This window comes from Electrophorus electricus, chromosome 8 (genome assembly GCF_013358815.1).
Source record: "Electrophorus electricus isolate fEleEle1 chromosome 8, fEleEle1.pri, whole genome shotgun sequence".
NCBI classification, from domain to species: domain Eukaryota; kingdom Metazoa; phylum Chordata; class Actinopteri; order Gymnotiformes; family Gymnotidae; genus Electrophorus; species Electrophorus electricus.
The window spans coordinates 8,152,193-8,173,579 of NC_049542.1; the positions used below are offsets into that span (position 1 = coordinate 8,152,193).

Genomic DNA, 21,387 nt, shown 5'->3' on the forward strand with positions numbered 1-21,387 from the left:
AACAATTTCACTCCCCGTTCACAGTAGACGGGTAAATGCGGGACTGCGCCGTTTCTGTAATGTAACCCAACACGTTGCATGGATGTAGCCTCCGCTACTCTGTGCCTTTAAATAATGTCACCATTTAAAACATTGCTACTGAAATACGAAAGTGGAACAAATGAAACAACAAGGTAATCCAACAAGGAATATTGCAGCTAAATTACATTGCATGTGCCCCGGAGTCACAAAAAAATAATAAAAATTAACTCTCACGAGTCACTTTGGTAGAAACGCCGCACGTGATCGCCTCGTTGCCCCGCCGGGGAAAGTTAAAGTTCTATGTTGTCAGATATTTCCGGGTCCTATGACTTATCATGTGGTTGTCCGGTAGGAGGAGAGGAGACTATGCTTTCTGTTTGATCATCTCGTTCCCAAATATAAAGCCGTCTTCGTCGTACTTCTGCAAACGTACGGAAAAGGGAAGTGGGTGTCGAAAGTTGTCGAAAGGGTCTCTCGCCACTCTTATTTTCATAGTTTCATTAGCAGTATGGCTGGCGGGTCGGTGTCGGAGTGTAAGGAATATTTGTTCAAAGTTTTGGTGATTGGGGAACTGGGTGTAGGAAAGACGAGCATCATCAAAAGATACGTTCACCAACTTTTCTCCCAGCATTACAGAGCCACAATTGGTGTCGATTTTGCCCTCAAAGTTATCAATTGGGACAGCAAAACATTGGTTCGACTGCAGTTATGGGACATTGCAGGTAAGTCATTTGATTTCTGCGGATATACAGTATACGCTTGATGTTTTATTAGATCTTTGACCTGTTCTGCTAGGCGACACCGACATGAATGCCAATATAAAAGCTCATGACTAATTAATTGTTATATATGTTCTCCGATCTATAAACAGTACCCAACGCTGTACCTTGGGGCCACTGTAAATTAAGTAAGATAAAGTGCTTCCTCTGTATTTTTATTGATTTTATACATTTTATGGTTAGTGTAGCAAAGCAAAAATTACTTAAACATATCGGCGAAAAATGTGCTGTTTTGAAAAGAGATCTAAAACAAAGCTGCATCTGGGATCCGTTACGGTTAATGTTGGCGAACATAATTGCAAGCGCATTATAAGTCATGTTACGAGACCCCGCCCTGCGAAAGAGGGCATACGTGTGGCCTTCCATTACGGTGGAGAGAGCGATGCCTCAATATAGTCAATGGCTTGCTCAAGTACACTTGGTTCAGATATGGACACGCACTTACTGTTTTTAATCAGATTATACGACTGCTTGTGAGATGATCACAAATAGGGAAGTGAAACTACAAAATGTTAACTGCAAAAATATGACAAATATGACAGTATGTTTGTTGCACTGATTCTGATGTTGGAGTTTCTGTTGGTCTTTTCAGTTGTTTTTTTGCTTTTTTTTGAGTGAAAAAGTGGCAAGTTTCATAACTGCACTCTCTGGCTTCAATGACTCTCTCTGACATTTAGCAGCTGGAAAAGACAAGAAAACAACACTTGGAAAAAAAAAACTATATTGTATACAGACTTTGATGACCTGTTCTATAAGCATAGGACCATTCCAGTATGGTATATGTTATTTTAATGTAATGTGTCTCACCTTTTCTTCATGACCTATGACACCAATAGAAACTCTAACATTCCTCACATCAATTCAAAGTATTTATTGACATTTTACAATTTTTTTAGACTCTGAAAAGTTCTCTGCAATCTGTGACATTTGATGGTGGGCCAAAACTGGAAAAAACAGCAAGACTTTTTGCCCATGAAGGCAAGTGCGCATTATTTCACTCGCCTTCGGTCATTAGCTTCAGTGCCTGAACTGAATGTGCATTCCCTCTCATAGTGTCAAAAAGTCATCCAGCTGCGTTTTGCTTGTGGTATTATAGTGTCCCAGGGGCATGTGTAATGCAATCTGCCAACCAGACTTGGAGAAAGAATGGTCACATTTAGCATTCATTTTCACTTTAGTCTGTCAGTGCTCAGGTGTGGTGATGGTTTATGACCATCTGCCTCGCCCTTCAGGAGAAGACGCACCGTGAAGTGATCGTAAATCATAAGACTTCTCCACAGAATTACAGATTAACCTCAGAAGCTCATGATCTGTATTCAACATTTCATATGGGGAGATGATAAAATGTTCTATTATTGTGTAGGACTGTAAAGGCTCCATAGGTTTTGTTTTATTTAAGCGTTCATAACTGGAATTGGATTTTGTTTTCCTCTTTTTTTCTCATTAGACCACTAGTCGACTTCATAGTCACATATTTTTCATAATCCATTGGCTTCCTTTTTAAAAAGTGTTTCTTTAGTGTTCAAGGCAAATTTACACAGTGCTTTTTACTTCCTTTTATTAAATTGTTTTTATAATGTTATTGTAAAAATAAATTTAGAAAAACACATAAGCTTGATGAACTATTTAAAAAGGGAATTTCCAAAAAACAAACAAAAACAACAAAAAAAAATTTGTTGCATTTTTCTAACGTACATTGTAAGAAATTCCATTGCATTGGGCAGTCCAAATTTTCCTCATTCATCTACCCCAAATATCTTAGTTCCTTCAGCAAGAACTGCCAATTGGATACCTGTTTAACTTTAGTCCAGCTCCACATGGCTGAGATTGGAGACCTTTCATAAGGATGTGTCCCTTTCTCTAACACCTTGCTTTGTGGCACTGGCAGGGCATTGAACAGCCCTGGAGACCAGTGGACCTCAGCAGTCACTGTAACCATGCTGGGAGAATGCAGGCATAGCTGGATTGATAGCTGTGGAGGTAGTGTCCTCGGCTGCTGTCAGGAAGAACTTCCCCATCTCCAGGAACTACATGCTGACTTGTCACTGATCCCTGTCCATAGGAGAAGGGTGGAATGACCGTCAGCATGACAGATCACTGGTGCAGAAGGTTGCTCTTCCACCACTCCAGCATTTGCTGATATGGTTCAGAACCTGCTGTGGTCTGCTTTGATCCGTTAAAGACATGGTGGTGGCACCATGTATACCACGACCTGCCTCAGACTGCTCCTCTTTGTACACGACCTGCCTCAGACTGTTCATATATATACAAGCTATCTCCAACTCTGGTCGGCAAGTTCATTTTTCCTGAAGATTATTTAGGTAGGAGCTGACTTGAACATACTGGTTTTGGGATGTTCAGGTGTGAATAGATTGCAGCATTGCTGTCGGCACTACATCTTGCCTTTTCAGGTGCAACATCTTCATTCCAAAGCTAGGCATCCAAGATGATCTGCCAGGAGCTTTAAGCTCTGGTTTTGTAATTCAGAATGACATTTGCTGTCATTGTCTGGTTGCTTTTCTGGATGAGTGAGTTCTAAAAGTCAGTAGTGGTTAAAGTAGTTTTGCATAAGTATGGAAAGTACCTAAGGTTTTCTGTGTTAATTCCAGCATGTTTGGTTTGTCAAAAGATCACTGGGTTAAACTGAGAAATCTGTTCCACAGGCCAGCAGGACTGGGAGCTTTTCAAAGGAGTTTTTCTCAGGCACATTTACTTTAGATATTGTTCTCTTATCCTCTCTCCACAAACTGCCCAGATTCTCTTTCTCAGGCAAAAACATTTATGTAGTTTTTTTTCCGCCTTCATAAAAGAAGCTGAAATAAAGATATCACAAAGGGAGACATCTGGAGATGGAGATTGCTTGCTTGCTTGCTTGCTTGCTTGCTTGCTTGCTTGCTATTGGTTAATTCTGGTTATATATGGAGTGGTTCAGTGCAAGGGAGGCAGTAGGGTGTATATGTGATCATGTACTGCTTGTTCACAGAACAAAGAAAGGAGATACAGTCACAGAAACTCCTTTCTACAGAGACCTATACTCTCATATAACCTCACAAGTCCACTAGTATTCTGTAACGAAGTCTCTGTGGCATCTAATGCCTTAACTATCTGTGCATCTGAAGTAAACAGGAGAAAATGCCTTTTCAGGGAAATGCTGACTTGCCACCGTTTTAGGTTTCCCACTCTCAGCTCAGGCCTGTATTAACTTAAACAGGGCTGTTCACATTCTTCCATTTATGCCTCTACCCCCCCCCCCCCCCTGCCCTCCATTAACCCCATTAATCAAGCACATAATTGGCAGTTTGTTACTAGGACTTGAATCTGTTTGTTTCTTTCATTTTTACTCTTTACTCTCTCCAGCAACCCAATGATTAGGATAATGATCCTGAATGGGATGACTGTAATCGAGGCCTCCAGTGGAGATGTGTGAGTTGGAGCCTGAGTGAAGCCAGGGGCTCATCCTCCCACTGTAGCCCAGAATAGCCTCGCTCTTCTTGGGCTGCCAGAGAGAGATGAGCAGATTATAGGCCTGGGGCCTCTAAGAAGGCAACTCCTCATGCCAGTGATTTGGACAATTCAGAGACAATAATGCTGTTTCCCCATCTCTCCTCTCTTTGCGTCTCTGCCTCACTCTCTGAGAGGATGAAATGAGGTTAAGATTAAAATGGAGTGTAGGGGACGGAAGAATGTCATGGTTTCAGTATGTATGGGAGTGATGTTTATGGATCTCCCGTGACGATTAAAGGAATTGGTTATTTTTTTCCTGCAGTTGTAATATTTCTCTTACATAACCTTATTCCTGCTAAACACTTATTGACTGTATATTGTGTCTTATCGTTACTGCAACTTCTGATGTCATAACTTTAAACTGTGATTTGGGAAACATTTTCTCTTTCAGGTGTTTCCAAAAACTCTGAGCCTTTCTTTTACTTCCCTGAAGTAAATATTAAAATTTGATGGCGATAAGTTGGCTTAAAAGATATGTTATTGTTGGCAATGAAACAGCGGCTTCTTTGATCTGCAGGGATGCAACAGATATTCTGTGACGGAAATAACATCGTGGTCAACATCACAATTTAGCCAGTTCACAAAAAACGTGTACTCCCTCTTTTCCAGGACAACCTAAGAAGCATTTGTTCAAATCTAGCCACTGCGTGTAATGTACCAGATTGTGTAAGAGCCCTTCTGATGCTTTAAGGGCTGTTCGTGCGGACTGTTTGCTCAATCAGTGGGAGTGACTTGCCTTGTGCAAGGTAAGAAAACGTTCTTTGAAGCCTGTGTCTCTTGCGCCGGTCGGTTCCACTTCTTGCATCTCTACCACTGTTTTTAGTGTCAGCTCGCATTGAGACAAATAACGGGCTCCTCCGGAAGACGTCTGCGATGCAGACAGAGCGCCCCCGTCCCCGTCTCGGCGCTCGCCCTCTCCCATCGTTACTGCCGCCGTGAGTGAGTGAGAAGGACGCATGAAGTGTGTTACGGTTTTGCTTGCGGGGGGGGGGGGGCTGCAGCTGGCGTGTCTGGCTTGGATTGTTTCCATAGCAACCCACCTACTAGATAGTAATCGCGATTAGGGCCATGCAAAAGGAAAACTTCTGGTTGCCATGGCTATGGACGAAGGAGCTTCCCCTGTTCCTCCGGCGCTCGCTGCGGTTTTCATTTCACTCCTTTCTCTCGTTCATCGTCTCCTTTGCTGTCACCTGTTCCTGGACGCAAATGCTACTGGCGTGATCCGAGGTGTCCCATTGTTATACTTCTGTGTGGGAGGACTGGGCTTCTGTTTTGTGTTGAACCAAACTGCGGAGAAACTAATGGCAACCAATGATATTAATGTTGGAGCTGGCATTATATATTATCAGAGTAAATGCAGAGCCTCCTCTGCTGTCGTGATGAGTGGTTCTTATGATTTATGGTGTTTCACTTGCTGAGGTTAGTGGAGGGCACCGACTCGCCTTATTGCCCAAGATATGGATTGGCAGTGAATGTTGATTGTTCCAAGCCATTGGGCTCCTAAGGGAGACACACAAGATTCTCTACACCCTCCAACTATCTGTAAGGCGACAGCTATTGACTTCCAGTATTACAGAAATGATCATGACATGCACCCTTGGGGTGGCCTATAGCAAGCTGCTCGATAAACAGTCTTCTGTCGAAGTGGTTCAGATTGAACTAGTGGACAGCAGAGCAGTTATAATTTTAAGCGCATGCTTTTTTGCTTTGCTTTGTTTATTTCTTAGCAACACCAACTGTGTTTGAAATCAGTGTGACCAGGGAGTTGATTTTTTTTTTTTTTTTTTTTTTTTTAAAAACAAATATTTTATTAGATCCCTCTGGAAGGTATTTCATGATAAGGTTAAACAGTTCATTTGGAGTCGTGGGTGGGAACCATAGCTTGGGTCACCAGGGGCGGATTGCATTACAGTCTGTCCAGACTGGGTGTTAAGTACATTTGCTTGTTCGTTTTAATATGCACCCTAAACTGAATGAAAGCAAATATTGCGAAATCCTTACATCACAAGTGTCTGCGATTGCTTCGCACATCTTTCGCTTCCTACTCGGGAGCGTACCTTCCAGTAGTACTTTCATGCTATACTATTCTCCGTTTTTCTAACCAATTCCCTCTTTGTGCTTTCTTGTCGTTACTTTTAGTGACACACACCCACTGTTCTCCGAAGTACCATTATTAAGATCGCTTGACCAATGTTCGACGGAGCTGCCTTCGCGATTTCCTGTTCTCGCCGTGAAACCGAGGCGGCACAACCGGAACGTGAGCGGAAAGCGATTGTTGCAAGGCGCTTGGCTGCTCCGTTGTAGTAATAAAAAAATAAAATAAATAATAACAATAATGATGTCATCACTGTTAAGGCGTCCGCTGGTTTACCGCGGCCAGGCGTGGGGAAATATCCTAAATGCTCGGGTACTGTTATTTCACTGAAATTATTATGTCTCCAGTGGAAGCAAAAGGGGTCTGTTTTATATATAGAATTACTATAGAATTACAATGCGACAACAGAAAATTATGAAATAACAGGCTGTAAAACAATAAAGAAATTAATATCTAAATGAATGTTTACAGTGTAAGTCAGCAAAACGATGACCCCTGTCCAAACACTTATGCAATGAAGTATTATTAATAATATTACTTAAGAATTGGAAGGAAAAAAAACAACTCAACAATACTTCACTGAAACACTCATGACTGAGCTAATTTACTAGTATATGCCTGTGATTGTGTCTCCTGTTTGGAGGTTGTTGATGCAAAGCTGGATTTTTCAGGGGCCTGAGCCCATACCAGTGAAGCAGACAAGTACATCAAACTCTCCTCTTGTGTGTCAGCCCTCCTTGGGGTTCACCTGAGGTTAAAAGGAGTAAATTTAGCTCAGCAATCAAGAGCAATTAGCTGCCAAGAGACCCAAGGAGGTTTTGGCATGTAAGGTGCACAGCTGAGAGAGTGGAGATAATGAAACGGAGACCATTGGGGGGTGAAACGCACACACGCATGCACAGCTACTGTCTGATCTAGAACAGACTGTAAAATACATTGTGCACATCACAGGTTTTTTTTTTCCCCCCTGTATCTGGCGGAGTTCTCTGCATGTGTGCCTGGGCTCGCACGCTGTCTCCTTCTCTCATTCTCACTTTCAGTGATTTTCACCCCCCACCCCGCCCGCCCCCTGCCGCTCATCTTGCCCTCTGTTCTTATGCCTGTCGCCCCCCTCCCCCTCCCCATCATTTTGCATTAACATTGCAGTGGTACATGTAAAAGGAGGTCAAACCCCATTTTATTTATTTTATTTTTTGTTTGGTTGTTTTTTTTTATTTTTTATGGTGTGAGTCAGAAGACCACCCATTTCCTCTCAAGGCCTAACATTTCCTGTTATAGCAATCACTTTCTTGGGCCATCCCTGATCATCTTATCGTGTGTGTGTGTGTGGGGGGGGGGTGCACATGTGCTTTGATGTATTAGCTGCCACTGCTGAGAACTCTTCCTCTCCTCTCTACATCATCTCCTCCTTTTTCTCTGTCCATCCAGCCCTCTGCTCGGTCACTCCCCAGGGGCTAGAGAATGGTGGAGAGAAAGCGTGTGTGTGAGAGTGAGCGAGAGCGAGTGAGCGTGCTGTCAGTGTAAGCAGGCTTGCGATTCACTCTCTCCTCAGCTCTCATGTATTAGGCCTCATCTGTACTACAAAGCAAAGCCCAGTCAGTCATATTCCTGTTAGAACCAGAGGAACCCTCTGAAACCTTACACACTTCGACCAGCTGACAGTCCTTCTGCCTGTTTTTTTTCCCTTCAACATTTTCCCTTTTCTACTGAATTGTGGGGAAGTTGTTTGCAATGTAATAGCTTTCAGTTGCCCATCTAAAAGCATGTGGATAGCAGATAACCCTTACAGCACTGCTCTGGTCCCAGGGGAATTAGAAAACGTGGTTGCAGTTAATCATTGGGGGATGAGGTCTGAATTTGGAGTCTGATTCATAAGGGCCCGTTGGATGTAAAGGTTATGTGTTCCCTTTATATGATGCACCACATATGTCTGTCTTTAGGTCAAGAGCGATTTGGGAACATGACCAGAGTGTATTACAAAGAGGCAGTGGGGGCATTTGTTGTCTTCGACGTGACCAGGAGCTCCACGTTCGAGGCTGTGTCCAAGTGGAAGCATGACCTGGACAGCAAGGTGAAGCTGGCCAATGGTAGCCCCATCCCAGCTGTCCTGCTGGCCAATAAGTGCGACCAGAAGAGGGACTGCTCTAGCAACGCCTCCCTCATGGACAGCTTCTGCAAGGAGACTGGCTTCCTAGGCTGGTTTGAGACATCAGCCAAGGTAACACGCGCACAAGCACAAACATAGACATTTAGATACAGCCTTCAGCTGGAGTGCCACAACCCTTCACAGTTTAGTGTTTTCCTCCTGTATCATAACTATGTTGCAGTAGCAGCAAATTATAAAGCTGTTGGAATGCCACTCAGTCAGGTATGTTTGGAACAAAACATTAAACTGTGCAGTACTTTGACCATCCAGGACAGACATAACACAAGGCCTACTAACTTCCATTGTCCACTTACCCTGGCATGATATGATTACTATAATGTGTTGTTAGAAATTGCACTTATGATAAGCCTTGTAATGTTGTAAAACACAACAGTAAACCCTTAACATGATGTGGTTAAAGATTGGCCTGCGTTACCTTGGCCTATATTATAGTGATGGCACACAACAACAAAATGTATTCATTTGTGAGCAGGTTCATTTGTTCACTGCAATATTAGCATTTCAAAAGCCACTATTACGGTAACATTTAGTAAACGAAGTCCTAGTCGACACCGAGCTGATCAAAAGCTGTGCATGACCAGGTGACCTTGGCTGCATGTTTAAAATGCCTGACATACTTCTGCCCTGGATTAGGGGCAAATCAGTATTTCTGTGGTAATTCTAAGTAAGATCATTTCTCAAACTCTTCATGTCTGGGTCACAGGTCCAAGGTTTGCAACTTGTGCATAGCTGAGATGGACAATGATCATTTAGAGCTTTTGTTCATTGTAAATGTAGGATTTCTATAGCTTCCCTGACCTGTCTCATAATGCATAATTCCAGTAGAGTATTACATGCACCATAGATTGGAGCCATTGGATTCACTGATCTGCAGACTCGTTTCAGACTATAATCCCATCCTTATGATGAAAATTATGAACAGGTTTTGCTTTTGGGATTTCTTGTTCAAGTTATATAATAAGTTATATATATTTTTAACCATTTTTTTAAATTTAAAAATTCACTAAAGAGGTAAAGGGGTGTAGAGATTAGGAGTATAGTTAAGTAATTAGGTTTCTCTTATAACCTTTGGACATCTTGTTTTGAATTGTGGCTATTCAGTTCCAGTGTAAGAGAGCGGTGGAGGTGTAATTTCAGTGTGTGAAATTATTTATTGGACTTTTCTATTAAACAACTTTTCCAACTTTCACATCTTTTCCAAAACTTCTCCCAGTCCTTGGTATTTTTCGTGTTCCTTGGTCCTGATGATGCAGTCACTTGAATTTGCTACATCTATCACTATGGCTCTTTGCTCCTTGTCCATCATTATGTCCGGTTGGTTATCCATTACCATTTTGTCAGTCTGGATCTGGAAATCCCATAGGATCTTAGTTCAGTCATTCTCCATCCCCTTCAGGGATGTGTCCCACTTTGACCTCTGAACTTCCAGCCCATACTCAGCACAGATGTTTCTGTACACTATGCCACCCACTTGGTTATGGTGTTCCATGTACACGCTGCCTGCTAGCATCTTGCATCCGGCTGTTCAATGCTGGACTGTCTCAGGGACATGTTTTCACAGCCTACATCTTGGGTCATACCTGCTATGGCAGATCCCACCCTGTATTGATCTTGTATTCAGATCTTATTCTTGTGTTGCCATGATTTGTGCTTTCTATGCTGTCATTTGATCCAGCTTTTCCAGCAATTGGGAGGATTTCGGCCACTTCCACCATTTGCTGGTGGTACAAACCTGTAGGTGTTTATACTTCCAGGATGGTCCTGGGTCCTTGTCATGACCTCCTGTGGCTTACCCTCCCATTGGAGAGTGTCAATGATCATCTTCTGGACAACTGTCTCATTAGCAGTCTTCCCTGTGATTGTGGCTGCATGTGCTGAGCTAGACAGAGAGAGACTGAGAGATACACTGTTTGAATGGTAATTTACTCAAACTTGAAATGAAAAATTCTAATAATTTGGAATAAAAAAAATCTAATAATTGAGATGCACCTGTATACACACATATATACTTAAAGTGAGTGAGGGGGAGAGAGAGGGAGGTTCATGTTGCTGCTCCCCACAGATGTTCTTTTGTTGCGCTTGTGTTTTTTTGCTTCTGGAAACCAAATGGAGCTTACAAGCAGCAAACTACACCTAATTTTCCATTGATAAAGTTCCTGTCAGAAAGTATTGCACCTCCTATCCATAGAGCTTTTGGTATATTTACCATACATTTCAGATAGTGTCCCAGTCATCAGAATCTCTTAGTTTTAGCTGAGTTTTGACTTGGTGTCCACTACAGAAGTGCCACACTGTTCTGCTGTGTCCATAATCACCATATACTGTTAGTCTATATGTGGTATGTGTTTGTTTGAGTGTTCTGTGTCATGGGGTTGCAAGATTGTAAGGTGTGAAATGTTACAGGTGGAAAAGAGCAAGAAGTGGCCATCGTTTGGGCTTTTCGCCGTGTGTAATTCATTTTGGGGTTTGCATTTGTGTGTTTGCAGGCTTGTGTGTCTGGTTGTAGCTATTTGACAGAAGGTGTTGCATCACCCAGTCTGCCTAAGCACATGTTTATGGCCTAAATGTAGCCATTAAGGACTGAGCCACACAGATGTCTGGCGGGGAGCCCTGGCACCTGTGCATGTGCCCGGGCATAAGCATGTATGCAGATGTGTCCTCATTTATGGACACCCACCTCCTCGTGCTCTAGAGATGGAGAGATTGGGGTGAGATGCCGCTTGGACACAGTCTCTCTCCCTGCTTTTCTTCCACTATGTTCATGACCTTTATACCTGCACTTCTGTGAGGACTTCTCTGGCAGCAGGAACACCTGCCGCCAGTAGACGTTTTGCAAGTTCCTTGACAGATTTCAGTATCTCAATAGCTATATTTAAGTGATCGAGCAACATAATTTTATTTGAAAATGGCATCATCTGATCCATCAAGCATTCTCGTCACCAAGGTTACTTAATAGTAGTGTGACTTAATGGACTGTTGTTTGTTTTGTTTTGTTTTTTGAAACCCTAGACTTAAACAAAGAATGTAGGAAGTACGACTCCCATCGAAAGGGTGACTAAATCCAATGCTGGATCAGGGTTTCATTTGTGTCTGGGAAGAGGACCCCACTCTTCACATTTAATTGGGTAGTGCCTGTTTAAGACAAGACCGCCCCCACCCCCCAGTTAAAGCAATCACAAAGGTAGCCTGCTCCCTTAAGTCCATGCTGCCTGCTGCAACTTGCTGTGCCCACGCGGGGCCCACACGCCGTTGTGATGGTGTGGGCCAGTCTCCATGGCAACCTGCTTAGCAATCCAGCCTCAGGTGGTGCTCCAAGGAAATGGAGGTCGCGTGGCGTCGCGTGTGCTCAGACAGGCCCGGTGAGAGAGCTGGATGGTTCCAGCCGAGAAACTTTGACCCGTGGTCTGTCAGTGCAGCTTGATAACAGCTTTACCTTGGGACAGAGAAACATTCCCACTCAGGTGGCTTTGTTGCTCTCAGAGACACTTCAGCTCCCACCTCCAAGCACTCCTCAATCCAAACTCCAACACCAAAGGTCTCCTCGGCCCAGGGGAAGTGGCTCTTCGCACTCAAGTTCGGTTTATCAGCGTTCATCTTCTCACAGTGAAGCCAAGGCTTGGCCTTTATTTTTTTTTTTTACCCCTGCAACATTTTTTTTTTTACCCCTACAACTTTTTTTTTTTTTTTTTTTAATATCACAACACCCTCAATATCACCTTGTGCAGTGGAGGAAAAATGAGACGGAGTGTCATGAGGAGGGAAGAGGGAATCATACTGTGGGAGTGTGTGGTTTAGCTGGGTGTTTTAGTGAGAATACTGAAGGCTAAACCATGTATGTCCTTGGCTACCTTTTGGGATGGTTGAGATGGGCCTAACTGCAGCCCTGGTTATCTGACTTGTTGTCCAATAGGAATGATGTACTTGAAAAAGCATGTACCCCCAACCAGGGTATTCAAAGTAATTTATTCATGCCTTCTCAGAATTACTGGTGTGCACCCACATATAGAGAAACATTTTGTCAAACCACACCATTTATTTTATTTTTTTTTACTAGACTGCAAAAACATGTCATTGACAGCTATATTTGTAATTCTCTATTCATTAATGGAACCATCCTGCTAACATTTTGTAAAAACCAAACTTGTTATATTTCATTTCTCTTTCCGGAGCAGGAGAACATAAACGTGGAGGAAGCTGCTCGCTTTCTGGTGGAGCACATCCTCCTCAACGACCAGGGCCTCCCATACGAGGAGAGCATCAAGCTGCACGAAGAGCCCATGGTTGCAACGAGCAAGTCCGGCTGCTGCTAGCACCCTGTTTCTTTCATTAAAGGGCAGGGAGGAAGGGTCTGAGGGACTGAGACCCCAGAGTTACCAAATTTCCCCCCATCCCCACCCCCCAATCTTGGTACCTCCTCCCCAGGCTCCTCACCGCTCACCCCGAAATCAGCAGCACAAGTGCACAATCCTGGCCCACAAGTCTTGGCTCTCCAGGAGTGAAACCATAGCTGTGAGGATGATTCTGTGTGAAGTTACCACTCCATCTCTCTCTGTCTCTCTACCTGTCTCTGACTCCCTATGACTCCAAAAGTTGTTTCTCTGAGAACTTCATCTTTGTAGCAAGGGATCCAAAAGGGTCAATCAATTGAAATTTTTTTTTTCTTTCTTTTTTTCATTGAAATGAAATGTAATCCTGTAGGTGTCATAGGAGGGTGTTACCAAGTACATCTTTCTTTTAGATGCAATTTAAGATAGTGCTCATAAGATGTTCTCAATTTTCCACAATGTTATATAGGCCATAGCTATCAGCGTGCCAGCTGGTGACATTTGCCAATGAGGCTTGGCCCTGGGAAAAGTTCTTTCAGGAATCTTGCTGTCTTTCTCAAATGATACTGAAGAAAGACTTTAAAATAAAAGTTTAAAATTTTACCTCTCTCTCTCTCTCTCTCTCTCTCTATCTATCTATCTATCTATCTATCTATCTTTTTCTTTTTCTGTTTACTTATCGCAATCAGTTGCCTTCCAGACTTCACCAATAAGAAGCTTATTACACAGAAGGACATTATCCATTATCAAGGAGGAAAGATAAAGAAAAAAATGGAGGGAAAAACTCTAGGGAGAGGTCTGTCAAAGCCGTTGGTATAAGCACTAAAGAACTCCTCTTGTGGGAAAAATGGGTCCCTTAGACTCGGCAGTCCAACACATATGTGGACTAATTTTTATGATGGTGATGGCAGGTTTTTGAAATGGTTCTAAATAAGGTAAATAAGTACTTATCCATGCCTCTCATTCTACTGAGAACTGTATGGAGGTAAACCTTTCAAAATATGCTGGATTCAACCTTTTGTTAAAATAACATTCTTGAAAATAAAGACTTTTAAATAAATGTTTATTTTTGTCAGTTATTGTTTTGTTAACAGCAGTTGAGTTTTAAAGCCTTTAAATAACTGGTCAGTGTCTTTGGGTTTGTGTTTTGGAGATCACAGAGCCTCTATGCATATACACTATATGACCAAAAATATATGGACACCACACCTAATTGAGTTCAGGTAGCTATTTCAGCCACACACCTTGCTAACAAGTATAGAAAGTTGAGCACATAGACCTCCATAGGCACACATTGGGAGTTGAATGGATCTGATGATTTGAAGATCTTCGCAACTTTAAACATGGCACTATCATGGGCACCTTTCCCACAAATCAGTTTTTGAAATTTATGCCCTGCTGGATCTGCCCTGGTCACCTAGAAGTATGGTTAATGTAAGCATGTAGGAGCAACATCAGCTCAGTCACGAAGTGGTACATCACACGGGTCCAGCGAATGCTCTGGCACATAAGAATGGCCTATCCTCTGCTGCATCAATCACTAGAGATACAGACTCCCTCTGGAAGCAACATCAGCACAAGAGCTGTGTTTTAGGAGTTCTAGAAGTGGTTTCAGTGGCTGAGCAGTGCCACCAAAGCCAAAGATGATGATGCAATGGCATGCACTGGGTGAAGTAGTGTAAGGCCCATTGCCACTGGAGTATGGAGCAGTGGAAACATGCTCTCTGGAGTGATGAATCATGCTTCATCTGGCATTCTGATGGATGTACCTGGCTACCTATGCTACTAGAATGTACAGGGCATATAGTAAAATTTGGTTAAGGAGGCATGAGACAGTTTATCAGTGTTTGGAAATTAGGACCCTTATTCCCATTGAAGGGGAATGTTAATGCTACAGCATACAAAGACATTTTAGACAATTATATGCCTCCAATTTGTGGCAGCAGTTTGGGGAAGACCCTTTATGCGAGGTCCAAAAAGACATGGTTTGAGCTTGTTGTGGAGGAACTCCAGTGACTTCAACCCCACTACACATTTTTGGGAAGAATTAGGACATTTATTGTCAGCCAGGCCTCCTCTTCATCAGTGCCTGACCTCAGAAATGCTCTTTTGGATACATATATGGATACAGACACATTCCAAAACATTATGGAAAACCTTACTATAGAAGTGGAGGCTATTATAGCTAAAAAGGGGATAGGCAGAGGTGGTGCAAAAGACTAACTCTTTTTGGACTTGGATGTCCAATAAGCTCAAATAGGTGTGGTAGTGAGATGTCCATGTACTTTTCATATAGTGTAACTGCTGGTCTATGTACAATTTCTACTTATAGGTGTCATAAGGAGTGCAGTGTAGTACACAAGGTTTCCAGAGAAACAGGAGGTTTCAGGTAGAGGTTCTTCATCAGCTGTGCAAACAAATGCTTCTGAAGTTCAACTGATGACATAGGTAGTAATTGCAGTGTATTGGCGTTAAAGAAGTAGAAGTAATAATATAGCATTTTGCTTGCACAGTGGATGAAAGACGTCTGTCTGAAACATCCGTTTTTTTCCCCCTTTGGAAACCTTGTTTACTACACTGACATTTTTGACTACGTATATATATCTTATACTCGATTAATCATTAGGCTGTGCTATACACAAAACTCTAAACTCCTATTATTTTTTGTTAGGTTAGGTTTTCAATTCGTTTTCAAATACCCGATAATCTGGGAAATCCAAATTTACCGCTATATAATATTACATGAATTGAGTCTTCTTCTTTGCTAGCTATATAATACTGGATCACAACACGTTTTATTAATTAGAAGCTCTGTGATTTGGATCTGAAATGGCGCAGTGACCAGGTGCAAACAACCAGCTATCATTTTAATATATTTTCCATCATAAGCCTGTTACGTGAGCTGTGTAATTATAGCCTAGCCCATTTTCTATATATATAAAACCCCTTTTCCCATGTCAGGTATGAAGTATTTAGACAGAAAAACTTCATTCATAACAGAAGCAATGTCTAATACATTTGAGTTTGAAGGTTTAAGATTATTAGGCCACTACATTTCTTCAAGACCGAAAGCCTGTAGAAACAATGTTTACCATTAGATATCAAACGACCGCAAAATAGGCTGTTGCCCTTCACTTCATCACAAGCGGGAAATCCGAAGAGCACTCGAATGAGCTCCTATTGGCAGCGCACGTGGCGGCGTCGCTCAGCAACAGGACAAACTCCCCAGCAACTGACTAGCAAAACAAGTCGGACCTTTTCAGCTGTGGCTGCAATCAATAACTCACGAGAAAAGTATTTGCCGGTGACACAAAACTGCAATGTCGAAGCAGCCTCCAAAGAAAAAAGAGTCTTCGACTAGTCGCATTTCTTCATCCCAAGGACAGTCACCCACTAAAGAGTAAGAAATGTGATTCTTGCTAGCGCGCTAAAAATGCAATCACTAGCTAGCTAACACTGTCTTCATAACTTGTTGGCCTATAGGCAGCAATCTAGCTAACTAGCATCGAATTGAATATAATATCATTAGTAGCAGAGATGTGACAGTAAATGTAGCCAATTCATTGGCCTTAGGGTGTCCTCATTAGCGGTCAGTTCTTCAGAGGGCACAGGAGAGATGAAGAGGAGCCGCCTCCCTATCTGGCCTGAATGGAACGAGACGGAGGTCAGTGCTGAGAAATGGGATGCGGCCAAAGGTGGAAAAGACGGAAAAGCTGGGAAGAGTCCACTGAGCGTGAGTGTCAGTGGACGTCTGGTCCAAAAATGAACCTGCCAGGCATTCGTGAAATATAGAGAGAGAATGTGGGAGAGAATGTACACTTATTAACTTTTATGCCTGTATATCCTGCATGAATATTTAAAACAAACAAACAAACAAACATTGATCTGAGTCATTGATCTGAGTAGCTCTTTACATTACCACATTTTAGCAGCTGTTTGAGGACCCAGAAGGGAAGGTTGAACTTCCACCATCTCTAAAAGCTCACACTTGGAAACGTCCTTCAGACTACATAGTGAATAAGGTATGCATGTGTTCACCAAAAGACCAGCTGGCACATTTTAGCATCCTCCTTAAAATTTGCACGCTACTCTAGTTCCACTCTCTTCTAGCCATTCATGCATTAGGTAACCCCATTTGTCAGAACAGTTCTGTAGACTGGAGCCATTATGAAATATGGACCACCAAAATATTCCGCCAGCTGTGAAAACCACACAGTTCTTTTTTTTGGCACTGCTTCTTCTCTGGTCTCATGTGAGCCAGCGTAGTGCAATTTCCTAGTTCTATCAGCAGAAAACAATTATACCCAGCTTGTAGCTATCAGCACAGGTCACTGACCACAGAAGCCACGGAACGAGATACACTGTTTAGTTGAGAAAGCGCTTGTTCTCAGTCGAGAGCTGAAACCAATTACTTCAGTATTCACTTGTGTGCATGGTGCCTAATTGACAGAATGAACTGAGGTTGGCTCCTTTGCTTTCATTTCTATGCCAACAATGTAGATGGTGACTGACATTTGATTTGAGAGCCTTTAGAGTTCATTAAGGGTTAATGATGCATTAATAACACATTCATAAAGAGCCTTGTTCTCCATAGAGCTATGACTACAATAGGACAGCATGTTGAATGAGAATGCAGTCAGACAGAATGAAATAGAGAAAGGAATACATTTATTTTAAACTGGAGTCCAAAAGTGTTTAAGTCCCTGCTCAAGTTTTCATCCATAATAGTTTTAATTTTCAGCTCTGAAAGACCACCTTTGGGCATGAAACCAGAGCTGGTTTGGTGAGATTATATACCCTCACCAGCCACCTTATTAGAAATCTTTACCTTATTAGATACACCTGTATTATAGATACATTTCATTTGTGTGTAATTACAGATTGTAGACCATCTGTTGGCATGTACAATTTGTCAGTGATCCTCTACTCTGTTCACTTGTCAGTTTCTGACCACAAGACTACTAAATAGAGATCGTCTGTCTTACAGACCATTCTCAACACAGCTTGACTGTGACATGGTAGTTGTGTGATGGTGGGTGTTGAGCTGGTACAACTTTATCTGGCACAGCAGTGTTGCTGGAGTTTTTACCTGTGTCAGTGTCACTGCTGAGTGGAGTGGTCTGCCATCCAAAAATATCCAGCAAACAGCAGTCCTCTGGCCAGGAACTGACAACTAATGAAGGGCTAGAGGATGACTAACAGAAATTATGCATGGCAGCAGATATAGGCAAGTGTTATATACTTGATCTGTACATCTGTGACGTGTTTCTGATAGTGTCCAATACAGTGGCTGGTAAGTGTATATCAGATAATATCATTTCCATTTTTGTATCAAAATAATTGTTTTATCCACATAAGATGTGTGTGTGTTTAATGCCAGGTTCCAGTTGTAGTTGAAAATGAAGCAGATTTTGATCTACGCTCAGCTAATGAGCATCTACTCTCCAGTGAGGTGAGGCTCCTAGCACTGACTATACAGACATTTTTGTCAGGTCTCTGTGGCCATAACTGCTCTATTGACTGTATCATAGATTCACCTAGAAGAGGGAAAAACAAAACTATTTGTAGCCTCTGGAAAGGCATTCATTTTTTCCAACCTAGCAAGTTAAGCCGCTGTTTCTACAATGCAGAGATGAAATAATAGCAGTGCATTTAGACGTACATGGAAGGTGTTATTGATGGTCTTCTCACCAGGTGGTTTAAGGAATTGTAGAACTCCTTATTATTTAAGCGCTTCGCTAGCCAAGCTAGATGCCTGCTAGGTCATATATACAAAACAGGATAATTAGCACCATTCAGGAATAAACTGTAAAAAGTCAACAGTGAATGGGGCAGTTTGTGTGACTTCAGTGGTTTCCTCCTACGCTCTTACTGATGTTCACATCTCTCCACCTCAGCTCATCCGCTGTATCATCAGCGAGATATACATTGTGTGGAAAGTCTGCATCCCAGCAGGGGTTGAAGACAAAGCTGTTTCTGTGGACACAGCCCCTAACCCCTGGAGGCCCTGGGAGCACATCTATTCCCTGTGCAAAGTGGCAAAGGGCCACATGCCTCTCTATAATGCCTATGGGAAGTATGTGGTTAGACTCTACTGGATGGTGAGTTCTGACCACACCTAGATCATATTACATTTGTCATTGATGTGCAGTTTTGCTTTATGTTTAAATAATTACAAAACAATAATTTTCCAGTAATTATTTCTTAATTGTCATTATGAAGAAAAAGAAATGCATGATGAGAAATGACGAAAACTCACAGATTTTTTGCATCATATTTATTGCACCACTATTTTTATACTATTTTTTTTGTAAATGCAAGACCTGTGCAGTATTCACACCTGGAAGAGAAATTAATACTGAGCACTTTATGGGATTTTTTTTTTTTTTTTCCTTGCATACTCTGGCTGTATCCCGAGGTCTCTTTCTATGAGAGTGTGCTACTGCCTGAGCCTGGCCAACTCTCTGTTGGCTTTGGCTGCTCTTTGACCTGCCCTGTCATGTCACTGTATGAAGAGCCCATTTTTTGCTGCTCTACTCTCTGTGTTCATCAGTCCAGTGACCGGTGCCATCCCATTGTTTGTTTGGAGGGAATTTGGAGCAATGCAAATTAGCACAAGGCTACACTTTTTGGCAATTGGAGAAATAATGTTTTATTTCTGATATTTAGGCATTCTATTTTTCAGTGTGTTAAATATTAATTTCAAAAACTTGTCAAAATCTCTCTTTCTCTTTCTCTCGGTCTGTCTAATCAATCTTAAGTACACTTCAGTAAAGTATAGTACCAGTGCAGTTTGGACATATGAAAGGCGGTGCAACTCTCACATATGTCCCTTTTCTAGAGTTTAGTGTAAAGTTAAGTGACATGAAGGGAATATTTTGTCTCAAGTGAAGGACTACTTAAACACCAACAAAAAACCCTCATTAGGCTCTGTAATATGACATCACATTAGTTTTAGCAGCATATAAATGAATACTTGTGTAACCAGACCTTTGATTAAAGGTTAAAAATGCACACAGTCCCTCTGTTGCTCTCTGCACATATATGTTTCAGGGCTGTTGGAGGAAAATCACGATTGATGACTCTTTACCGTTTGATGATAAGAACAACCTGCTGCTTCCAGCAACCACAAACCAATCAGAGCTCTGGCCTATGCTACTGGCTAAGGCTATCCTCAAACTGGCCAATACAGAGTAAGTACAGTCATGATCAAAATGGTCTAGTCAAATTATGACAACTTTGTGAAGGCATTGTTTTGATCTCCTAGGTTTACTTGGAGTAATGTTAGACTTGACCTACCTTGCCTAATAATATTTTAACTATAAATGTTATAGTTACTTTTAGATGCGTCATATGACTGTTCCAAATTTGTAACATGCTAGGTATTTCAAATGTTACTCTGTAAACAAAATCAAGGGAAAGTTACTGAATTCTGTAAATCTTTAATGATATGCAGGAATATTTGACAGTAAATAATAAAACACCTATAGTACTTCTTTTTGAGGCCTTTTCGGTGACTCCCATGAAACACACACACACACACACACACACACACACACACACACACACACACACACACACACACCATCAGTTCACCTGGAAAAATGACACATGCATCTGTCTATGTTCTTCTAAAGGGGTGACAATAGCACTGGCATGGGGTTCCCGTTCGAGTTGACTCGGCATTAGTGCTAGCGAAATGGTGCAGTTAATTAATAGCTGCCGGACTGCTTGAATACAGCATCCCGTGAGGCACAATTAGTGTATATTCCATCTGCTTTCTTCAAGAAGGAGAGGGAGAAAGAGTGATAGGTCACACCAGCACACACATTTACAGACTTGTTGCCATGAAACTGCAGCATAAATAAGTTATGCTCTGTGTGCAGAAACACACACAGAGAATTGTTTGAGAATTTGCCTAAGAAAAAAAGTTTTTTCCACAGTGACCCTGTCTGTGCATTAATACCAATTCACCTTTGTGCCTAAAGGTGTAGCTCATTTCAATCAGGACTTCATGACCATTCCAGTTCCTTCACTAACAGTTTTCCTCAACATGCATTCACTGACATCTCTGTGTCGCCTGTGCCAGCTGCACTAGCTTCTGGTCTGCAGGTTGAATGTGGTCCACTCTAAACACAACATAAGAAACATCCAACATGGCCTTGCCTTGTGCCCCAAATGATGCATAATGAGCCTTTAGTTCAGGAATTAACACTGGCATTGTCACCATGTTCCTGTTTCAGTGTGGCACCCAGCTCTGGGAGAGAGCTAGGAGAGTTCACCATCATCCACTGTCTGACTGGCTGGATACCAGAGCTCCTCCCCCTTCAGTAAGACTCTCTCACACTCGACAGCTTACGCATTGCAAGCCTGTTATTTGCGGAGTAAGCCCTTCTCCAAATAGGATACTGATAGTGCGTTGCCCAACACTTGTATTTCTATTGACATTTCTTTCCCAACCTTTCTAAAAGACCCCATTACTCTACACTGCTTAGA

General features: G+C 42.1%; 2 protein-coding genes across 2 annotated transcripts in view; both read left to right on the forward strand.

Moving 5' to 3' along the window:
* Positions 1-359: 359 nt before the first annotated feature.
* On the forward strand, positions 360-13,650 carry rab32a (RAB32a, member RAS oncogene family). The gene is made up of 3 exons (XM_027015526.2): positions 360-743; positions 8,340-8,617; positions 12,739-13,650. The coding sequence occupies exons 1-3, from the start codon at positions 530-532 to the stop codon at positions 12,874-12,876; spliced, it is 630 nt and encodes a 209-aa protein (XP_026871327.1). The 5' UTR covers positions 360-529; the 3' UTR covers positions 12,877-13,650.
* A 2,509-nt stretch (positions 13,651-16,159) lies between these two features.
* The window catches only part of adgb (androglobin), a 33,447-nt gene continuing 28,219 nt past the window's right edge, over positions 16,160-21,387 (forward strand). Inside the window, exons 1-7 of the mRNA XM_035529339.1 lie at positions 16,160-16,291; positions 16,465-16,624; positions 16,821-16,913; positions 18,272-18,343; positions 18,789-18,992; positions 19,945-20,084; positions 21,135-21,221. Of these exons, the coding sequence (XP_035385232.1) occupies positions 16,212-16,291; positions 16,465-16,624; positions 16,821-16,913; positions 18,272-18,343; positions 18,789-18,992; positions 19,945-20,084; positions 21,135-21,221 (836 nt within the window). The 5' untranslated portion in view covers positions 16,160-16,211. The remainder of the gene's footprint in view (positions 16,292-16,464; positions 16,625-16,820; positions 16,914-18,271; positions 18,344-18,788; positions 18,993-19,944; positions 20,085-21,134; positions 21,222-21,387) is intronic.

Excerpts from the sequence above, each read along its gene's own strand:
- rab32a (XM_027015526.2), top strand. The coding sequence starts at position 530 with ATGGCTGGCGGGTCGGTGTCGGAGTGTAAGGAATATTTGTTCAAAGTT. Across the intron at positions 744-8,339 it reads GCAGTTATGGGACATTGCAG|GTCAAGAGCGATTTGGGAAC; the intron begins GTAAGTCATTTG and ends GTCTGTCTTTAG. Across the intron at positions 8,618-12,738 it reads GGTTTGAGACATCAGCCAAG|GAGAACATAAACGTGGAGGA; the intron begins GTAACACGCGCA and ends TTTCCGGAGCAG.